This window comes from Microcebus murinus, chromosome 19 (assembly GCF_040939455.1).
Source record: "Microcebus murinus isolate Inina chromosome 19, M.murinus_Inina_mat1.0, whole genome shotgun sequence".
NCBI lineage: Eukaryota > Metazoa > Chordata > Mammalia > Primates > Cheirogaleidae > Microcebus > Microcebus murinus.
In genome coordinates, this window is record NC_134122.1 from 1,583,843 (window position 1) to 1,593,585 (window position 9,743).

Sequence of the window (9,743 nt, forward strand, 5' to 3'; positions counted from 1 at the left end):
TTCTGCAGCTGCTGGGGGAGCTGCCTCCTCCCTACCCTTGGGAGCCCGGCACACTCGGGACTCGCTTCCTCCGCCAGGAAGCAGTCCGGTCCAGATCTGAACCCTTTTAGAGAGGAGGCAGTATATTGTGGGGGAAATGAGCCTGCACTTTAGAATCAGGCAGAAATGGACTTAAAAATTCAGTTCTGCCACTTATTTGCTGGTGGCCTTGGTTGGCTCACTAAAGCCCTTAACGTCCTCATTTGCAAACCAGGACCACTATACATAATAAATCAGATTGCCTGGCCCCATGCAGATGTCTCACCTTCAAGAAACCCTACTAAACGGACAGGAAAGGATTAAAAAAACTATTAATCCGCCAGCACAAAAAGAATAGGATGGGGGAAGCAGACAGGGAAAGATATAAACGAATTTTGGAATGACAGAAAGAAGATGAAGGAAGGCGCTTTCTTTTTCAGAGCATCCTAAAGACTAAAGACCCCTGGGAGACTCCAGTGAGAAATTTCACTCACGGAACCACTGAGAGTGTGTGACACAGGGCCCTGAAAGCAGGAAGTCCGTGCACTGAACTGGGGGAGCAGCACTGTAGGTCTCATTCTTAACTGGAAACAGGAGGCCAGGTCCCTCCAGGTTTGTGGGGAAAACCTGCAGAATGAAAGGCCAAAACAGACCCAGAGAGTGGAAGGACACTTTGTTTTTATTTATTTTTTTAAATTATATATATTATCATATATTTTTGCACTTTGATAGTATTGTCTATACTTATAATGGAAGGACACTTTAGAAAGAACTATATCTGATAACCACAAAAAGATACTGGTTCCAGGAAATGAAAATAGGATGCCTTGGACAAGAATAACAACCACAAAACAATCAGAACAAGAAAGAACTCATATAAATTCAAAATACAACAGCATAAGTAAAAATTCAGTAGCAAGGCCAGGCACGGTGATTCACACCTGTAATCCTAGCACTCTGGGCGGCTGAGGTGGGAGGATCACTTGAGGCGAGGAGTTCGAGACGAGCCTGAACAGGAGTAAGACCCCATCACTACTAAAAATAGAAAAATTAGCTGGGTGTGGTGGTGCGCACCTATAGTCCCAGCTACTCCGGAGGCTGAGACAGGAGGATTGCTTGAGTCCAGGAGTTTGAGGTTGCAGTGAGCTATGATGACACCACTGCACTCTAGCCAGGGCGACAGAGTGAGACCCTGTCTCAAAAAAAATAAAGAAATAAAAGAAGAAATACTTTATAACCTAAGTCAGCAGTTCTTAACTGGGGTGATTTTTGGCCCCTAGGAGACGTTTGGAAATCTCTGGAGACATGTTGGGCTCTCACAGCGGGTCGGGACATTACTTTCCTGAGGCTGCGATAAAAAGTACCACAAACTTAGTGGCTTAAAACCACACAAGTTTGTCATTTCACAGTTTGGGGGCTCAGAGGCTGAAGTGGGTCACACTGAGCTAAAAGCAAGGTGTGGGAGCACATGTTTCCTCCTGGAGGTTGCAGTGGAGAACCTGCTCTGAGCCTTCTCCCGCTCTTAGAGGCTTCCCGAGTTCCCCGGGTCACAGGCCCTGTCTGTTCTCACTGTCAGCAGCACCACTCCACACTCCACTTCCACCTTCCTCACCAACCCCCCTGCCTCAGCCTCACTCTTCCACACTTAAGAGCCCTCGTGTTACATGGGGCCCACCTGGATAGTTGGTGCTAACCAGCTTCTAGTAAGGTCAGCTGATTAGCAACACTGATTTTATCTGCAGCCTAATTCTCCCTTACCATACAGCATAAATATTCATGGGTTGCAGGGATGACCATCTTTGGGGGACTACTATTCTGTCTACCAAAGCGGGTGAAGGCCAGGGATGCTGCTAAGCATCTTGCATGCAAGGACAGCCCCCGCTGGGGTCAGTGGTGCTGAGCCTGCAAAATTCTGCCCTAAGGTGGTAGATGTGTCATGCTGGGGGCACTAGCCAGGGAGGGGCGGCGGGAGCCCCCTGGGAAGCCGGAAATCTTCTCTATCTGCGCAGGCAGGTGCAGGTGTATACAGAGGCAACGTGTATGAGTGTTAAGATACATACGCTTTACTGAAAGTATCTTATGCCTCCTTAAAAACACTACCATTTAAAAAAGCAGCAGTTAAGTTTGATTGAAAATACAGAAATAAATACTAAAGAAGCAGCTAAAAGAGTTGGAAGCAGTTGCCTCTGGAGAGCAGGACCAGGATGTGAAACGGTGGCCAGGGACAGCTCTTTTTCTTTCTCATGGTAGCATTTGACTTATACTGTGTATTACCCTGACAAAATTAATAATTTCAAAAATGACAGAACAGAGAGAGTTGCTCATTCACCTCATCCTTATAGGGGAGTTCCAGTTCCTGTTCTGGGCCCGGCTCAGTGCTGGAGCAGACATGCTCCTGGCCCTAAGCAAACACACCCCGCTGTGATCGGCCGCTCCAAGAGGGACTGTTCTGTGGAGGGCATGAGAGGTGAGTCAGCTCTCCTGGGCTACTAGGATTATCACCTCCTCGGAGGGGGAGGAAGAGCCTTAGTCACCAGGCCCCCTGGGCACTGGGCTGGGTGGGGCACAGAGCCCCTCCTCTGCACCCTGAAGTGGGAACCCCCAGGAACCCTCAAGCTATTCTGGGTTTCCCTCCTCTTACCCAGCCCTGGTCTCACCCTGCCATGCCTTCTGCACACGCCCACCCAGCAGACACTGTGCCCAACCCTCTGTTCACACGTGGCCTCTATCCCTCTGTACATCCCGATGATATTTTCACCCCCTTGAGCTGCAGCAATAAACAAGACAGAGGAATCCATTGCTGGTATTTAAACTTCAGGAAATGGTAGCCCACTGAACCTGTCATGCTGCAGGGTGTTCTCTTCTTTGTCCCACACTGCATTTTTGGAGGTTCGTCTATGCTACTCCTGTAGCTCTACTCCCATTTCTAACTGTCACAGGGACCTGGTCCCAGTATAGACAGACCATTGTTGTTGATCAGTTTCCACTCCATATTGATGGACCGGCTCCCACGTAAGTTCCCTGGGCCACCTCCAGGGGGTGCTGTAGACCCTCCCCAGGCTGGAGTGTAGTTCCCCAGGGTTCCAGGAGCGCCCACGTCCCCTTAACAAGGGACCCTCGTGCTGTGTCGTGCCGTGCTGCCCGCCCACTGCACACTCCAGGTGGCTCTCCAGGACAAGGGGCCCCAGGGGAGCAGCTTTCTGCTGCAGCGGCCCCCTTGTCCCTGTGGTCCTCCAGGCATGGTAACACCTCCCTCTGCATCCCTACCCCGCCCCATCAAAATGTCTTCACTGACAGGTTGGGGGGTTCGTCGGTCTCTGGGACAGCAACAATAGCTCCCGGCTGCAGACATTTATGATGCCTACTGACTGCCAGGCACAGTTCCAAGACCCAGGACTGGATGATCAATGCTCACAAGATAATGAAGTGGCCACTATTATTGTCCCCAGTTTACAAATGAGGAAACTGAGGCAGGAGAGGTTGAGGCACTTACCCTCTGCCCTGCACCTACCACTGTCAAGCCTGGGTCAGATTTGAACCTAGCCACCAGGCTCCAGGGCCAATTTCTCCCCAGTTCCGTGTGGACTTTGAGGGGAGGGCTGCTGTTGCTTCTAACCTCCCCAGGGACGGCCAGAGCCACCCGGTGCCTTCCTGTGTCCCCCACCCCTGCTCTGCCCCTCTCAACAAGGATCCCTCATTCCCTTAAACCAAGGCTTGGGGGGGTGTCTAGGATGTATCTCACCCACCCCTTATCCAGCAGATGATCTGGGACAAGCCAATTCTTCCCAGGCCTTAATTTTCTCATTGGTAAAATGGAATCAGTAACAGTCCCACCGCATGGCAATATCTGGAGGTCAAAATAAGACATTTTGTGATGATCCAAAACAAGGTCTTGACTGGGTGCAGTGGCTCATGCCTGTAATCCTAATACTCTGGGAGGCGGAGGCAGGAGGATTGCTTGAGGTCAGGAGTTTGAGACCAGCCTGAGCAAGAGCAAGACTGAGTCTCTCCTAAAAATAGAAAAATTAGCGGGGCATGGTGGCGCATGCCTATAGTCCCAGCTACTCGGGAGGCTGAGGCAGGAGGATTGCTTGAGCCCAGGAGTTTAAGGTCGCTGTGAGCTAGGCTGATGCCATGGCACTCTGGCCTGGGCAACAGAGCAAGATTCTGTCTCCAAAAAAAGAAAGAAAAACAAGGTCCCCAGTGTCTGGGACCTGGAGAGGGCAGCCCATGAATGGTGAGGTTGTTGTGAGAGGGAAGCCCAATTATTTTGAGGGCTGGATTCATCCTCAAGATAAAAATCGCACCTGCTGGGAGGCTGCCCTCTGGGTGGGGGATGTTAAGCCCAGGCAGGCCTAGAGGAATATTGGGGGGACAATTCAGACCAGGGCCATTTAAGCAGAGTCCTGAAGGATGAGTAGGAGTTTACCAAGTTGAAAAGGCAGGAAGGATGTTCTTGGCACAGAGACATAGCAAAATCACAGGTTGTTGGTTCAGACAAAAAATTGAGACTGGCTGAGAATATGTTTGTGGGGATGGGACTGTGACCAGAGGCGGCGCTGGAGGTTGCAGGGTCTTATCCTGCCCTGCCAGGGTCGGAGGTGTGAGGAGGGGCTGGAGAACCACTCACCTTGGGGACAGCTGTGTGGCCAGCTTGAGGTTTCCAAGCCTCCACCCGGCTGCAGCCGGGAAAGGGCTTGGTGGCAGTAGCTGGGGTGGCAGGACAGGACAGGTGTGGGGGCAGACTTGAGAGCTGTGTTAGGCAGTGACAAGGGACAGCCCTCAGGGGAGGAGCCGCACACAACGGTCTTGAATGGTGCCCAGGACTTCCCAATCAGCGCTCCTGCGTCACCCCACTGGGACTCTGCCAGCCTCGGGCTTTGCTCTGCCCCGGCCCACCTGCAGGGGTCTGGCTGAGGGGTGTCCCCTCGCCCCTATCCCCATGCTGAAGATAGGGGCCTGAGGCTCATGGTCCCGGACTGCCTTCCTGGTGGTTCCACCGCTGCGGGAGGAGGCGGACAGGAAGCGGCGGCGCCCCCAGGGGAGCTCAAGACCAGCTCTGGCGGGGCCCACTCAGTGAGGTGCTCCGGAACCGCGTCTCCGCCCCCAGCCCGCGCTCCCTCTTCTCCATCGCTGCCCCCACCTGTGGGTCTCCCAGCGGGTACTGCGGGGGCGCGCGGGGCGGGGCCGCCAAGCGGTTATAGCTGGACCCGCAGGGACCACTGCTCACCTCCAGCCTCCCGCGCTCCGGCTCCCCGACGCCCCTATTCCGGGCGCACCCAGACCCAGCCGAGCCGGTTCCTGGCCCGCCCCGCCGGGCGGCCGTCGACGTGAGCGCCCTGGCGCAGGGCCCAGGGGTGCGGGGGGCTCCCGCGAGCCGGCCGCTGCTCGCGCTGCTGCTGCTCCCGCTCCTGCTGCCGCCTGCCGGCGCCTGGTACAAGCACGTGGCGAGCCCCCGCTACCACACGGTGGGCCGCGCCGCCGGCCTGCTCATGGGGCTGCGCCGCTCGCCCTACCTGTGGCGCCGCGCGCTGCCGGCGGCCGCCGGGCCCCTCGCCTGGGACGCCCTCTCCGCGGGGCCCGCCGCCCGTGATGCTCTCCTCCTGCTTCCCTCGGGGCCTCAGGAGCCATGGGACACGCGACGCGGGAGCTCCCCGGCTGGGCTCCCCGTCCGTGCGCCCCGGAGCCCGCGCGCCCTGGAACCGAAGCCGCGGCTGCGCCCCCACTCCTGGACCTTCGCAGAGCGGGCCAGGTACGTGAGGGGAGGGAGGAGGCCGGGTTGGCAGAGGACAGGGGTCTCGGGGGTCTGAGCCCAGACCACACGTCCGCGCGTCCACGGGGCACCCTCCGGTCCCTCTATCCTTCACTGGGCGCTGAGAAGGGCCTTTACGGAGCGGCCTCTACCCTAGCGGCCCGGGCGGCAGTGGGGTGCGCACGGCCCCCTCCCCGTGGACCTGTTGCTCTGTTCTTTCTAGAGCCTTCGGAGACACATCTCCCGCCCACCCGTGGCCCCTGCAGCAAACCGCCTTCGCCGGCCACGCCTGGCCGCTGGGTCGCCCTGAGAGCTTCCCTTACCCGCCGCGCCCCCGCGCCTGACTCCGGAGAAGTCGCTGTGGCTTCTCGGGCGCGCAGCTCGCAGCTCCGGCCAGGACGGCCGTCTGGTCAATAAAACCCGCCTGATTCCTGCGCCCCCGCGTGTGTCCGTTTTCCTCCGCGCTGTGTACTCTGCCATCTCGCTTTGGGGCGCAAACAAGCCGCGCCCACGCCCTGGCAAATGTCAGGGGCCCTCGCCTCACAGCCATCCCGATGTCCCTGAGGGCAGAAGAGGGGAGCGAGGCAGACACTCTGCTGGGTCTGGTCCCTCAGCCAATGCCGCACTCTCCTGTTTGCGGTGGGTCTTCAGACCAGGTCCCAGGGTTGAAGACCCCAGGGACTCCTTGGGGGGAGGGGCTGGACAGTCCCTGGGCCCTGCCTCCATCCACCCAGCTGTACAGAAGGGGAAAAGCTGGGACTCCTCAGCGGAGCCTCCAGGGAGCTCCCCAGGTGCCCCCCATGCCCTCTGGCCAGGCTGAGGAGAGTGTCCCCCTCCCCATTGTGGACTCCTGCCTCACCCAGGCAGCCCACGTGGACCTTCCCCTTCCCCCATCTCCCAGCATTCATTTCAAACCTGGGTCTCTTTGAGCCCCCTCCCTGCCCTTAGCCAAGGGCTTTGGGAGAATAGGTAGGGCGCCCTTCTTCATGCCATGCCCTCCTCCTGTCCACAGCTGCCCCCTCCCTTCCCCAGAAGTCCCTCCAACTCTTGCCCTCTGCATTTCCAGGCCTTGGCTCCAGCCCCACATGCATGTGCTGTGCCATCTTGAATGTCAAAGCCTTCCCTTACGGCCCATCTAGTTCTCCCTCACTCTGCTGCTCTCTCTCCAGTGCTCTTTAATAGGCTTCTGACTCCTATGACTGGCCTGGACCTCAAACCACCAGGGTCATATGCCGTGGTGCCATCTGCCCTTGGAGCCTTTCCTTGGCCATGTTGCAAGGTCTCCCCTTGGGGCCACCCAGCAAGGGCTGGAGGAAGGGTGGCCCCCGAGGTGCCCCTGTGGAGCCAGCTTCCACACTCTGGCCCTTTGTCCCTTGCTGGCCATTCCTTTTATCTTCTGGGTGCATCCTTCTCCCTAGCTGACCCCAAGCAAGAATGCTCCTATTTCCTCCACCCATTCCATGGACCCCTAAATGCGTTTACTTTGAGTCCACCCAGCCCTCTCCCCGGGGCTGCACTGGAGGAAGAAGTAGGCACAGACGCTTGGGTGGACCTGTTCTCCTCCCTCCAAGCTCACTCCTCCCCCACGCCTGCCCTGCTCTTCAGGGAACCTGACCTTTAGGAACATGGATGTCCTGATCTTGTCATCCCCAAATGCACAACACCTTAAGTGCTCCCCTCTGCCTATGGGACAGTATCCATGCCCTCGGGCTGGCCACAGGGATGACCCTGTCATCCCATTGCCCCCTTCCTCCTGCCTCAGCCTGCAGGAGTCCTAGGGAGATTCCAGGACACCCAGGAGCTCCCAGCCTGAAGGACGGCCCCCCAAATGCCCCTCCTCGGGCTGCCCTAGCTGAGGCCCAGGTGCACAAAGCTCTGTTTTTTAGGTTCTCAGTGCTGGCCAGCACTGGCTGCCAACTGGTCCTCAAATGTTTGGTCACCAGTGCTGGGACACTTTTTCTTTTTGTTTTGAGACAGAATCTCACTCTGTTGCCTGGACTAGAGTGCCGTGGCGTCAGCCCAGCTCACAGCAACCTCAAACTCCTGGGCTCAAGCAATCCTGCTGTCTCAGCCTCCCCAGTAGCTGGGACTACAGGCAAGCAGCCCAGCTAATTTTTTGTATGTATATTTAGTTGGCCAATTAATTTCTTTCTATTTATAGTAGAGAGGGGTCTCACTCTTGCTCAGGCTGGTTTTGAACTCCTGACCTTGATCAATCCTCCCGCCTCGGCCTCCCAGAGTGCTAGGATTATAGGTGAGCCACTGCGCAAGGCACACTTTTTGAAGGGCCTAGATTTCATGTTGCTGGGAGGTACCCCAGCCCAGAGAAGTTGGTGCCAGGTCCAAGGAAGGGGCAGGGCTCTGCAGAGGCCGGGCTTCTCCCCTGCACCTTCCACTCCCGCCATGCCCTTGGGGCTCCCGCCTCACCCCCAATCCCCACCCCGCAGGACCGGATCAGGTCCTAGCCAGAGGGACGTGGCCCAGGGCAACCCCTTGGACTACGCATCCCCAGCAACTCCAGCCAGGTGGCGCTGCGCGGCCGCTGTTCCCGGCGACGGCCGTCGACCTGCGCCTCCAGCGATAGGCGGGGCGCGGAGCCGGCGGCGGGCGTGGCCAACGAGGGGCAGGCCCGCTCGGGGGCGGGGCCGGGGCGGGCGGCGGGGGCGGGGCGCGCCGTTCTCCGAGGCGGGTTCCCGCCCCCCCTCCTTCGGCCGGGTCCTCGCCATTTCTCCCCTTCTGCCCCCTCCCGCCTCTGGTCTCAGTTGGTCTCGTCCCTCTTGGCGTCGCGCGGGCCCCGCCTGCCCGTTCCCAGACTTGGAGCTCGGCGTCGGCTGCGGGAGGAGGCCTCGGCGAGGTCGGGGACATTAGCAGCTACCGGGAGGCTCCCCGGGAGCCCCGGACCCCTGCTGGGGCGTCGGACTCGCGGCTCCACCCCAGACGGGGCGCGGGGCCCGCCCACGGCCACATCCCATTTCCGTCCGGACCGCTGGTGCTGCGCCGGAGGGGTGCGGGTTCAGTGCTCAGAGGAGGGGTGGCTTTAGGGGATGGGGGGCATGGGGGAATCTCCCGGGTCTGCCCCTGACTCGCCCTCCTTCCCTCTTGCAGCCGGCCTGGGGGCCCGGGTCACCCCGTCCACACCCTGCAGCACCAGCAAAAGAAAGCCCACCCTCCCCATCCCATTCTCAGAGACTCCAAACAGCTCAGAGCTCCGGACACCGCCCAAGTCCCCATCTCGAGGCCTTTGCCTGCCCTCCCTCCCTCCCTCCACACCTCTGTCACGCCCTGTCGTGCCCAAGGTCGGCCTCAGAGCCAGGCCTGGGAGGGTTTGCCCGTGAGAGCGCTGGGTCCCCCTCCTCACCTGGTACTCCAGCCGTCCACACTTACTCTGGCCTCTCTCACCGATCCTGCGGCTGCCCTGACATTGTTACCTCCAGCTCTTCTCCACCTGCCTTTACTTACCCTGTTGCTGCTACCTGCTTTGCTGGGCTCCCACTTGCTTTGCTGCCCAGCCTTCTTGTCCCTCTATGATGTTGCCTTTGTTACTCTGTTACCTTCCTTGGTACTTCCTCAGCTCCCCTTTGCTTTGGGGACTCCTTTGTTACTCTGTAACTGCAGTGTCTTGCATGCTACTTCCTTGGTTCCTGGCCCTGGCTGTGACCGCATGTCCCTGGCTACCTTCCCTCCCCTCGGCGTTGTTCCCCATCCCATCTTCAGTCATAGGCAGGAAGACGCAGCCGGGTCCTGGGCTGCAGAGGGCTGGTGAGGGCTCCAGGCTGGTCAGGAGAGTCTGCCCTACGGAGTGGGGGAAGAGTTCCGCAAGCCCCCTGACCCAGGGGACCTGAGGCCCCTTCCCTTCCCCACCGGTCTGGGGATTTGGCATCCAGCCTCCTCCCTGGACTCCCCTGTGGCCACAGAACTACCGGCATGCAGCTCTGGGGAGGGCCTGATTGCTGCAGGATGACCCCTGGGCTCC

At 58.6% G+C, this 9,743-nt stretch overlaps 1 protein-coding gene across 1 annotated transcript; it reads left to right on the top strand.

The window, feature by feature from the left end:
• The first annotated feature begins 4,986 nt into the window (after positions 1 to 4,986).
• NPW (neuropeptide W) lies at positions 4,987 to 6,207 on the top strand. Its single transcript, XM_075995530.1, has 3 exons — positions 4,987 to 5,094; positions 5,235 to 5,770; positions 5,994 to 6,207. The coding sequence occupies exons 1-3, from the start codon at positions 4,987 to 4,989 to the stop codon at positions 6,112 to 6,114; spliced, it is 765 nt and encodes a 254-aa protein (XP_075851645.1). The 3' UTR covers positions 6,115 to 6,207.
• The last annotated feature ends 3,536 nt before the right edge of the window (positions 6,208 to 9,743 follow it).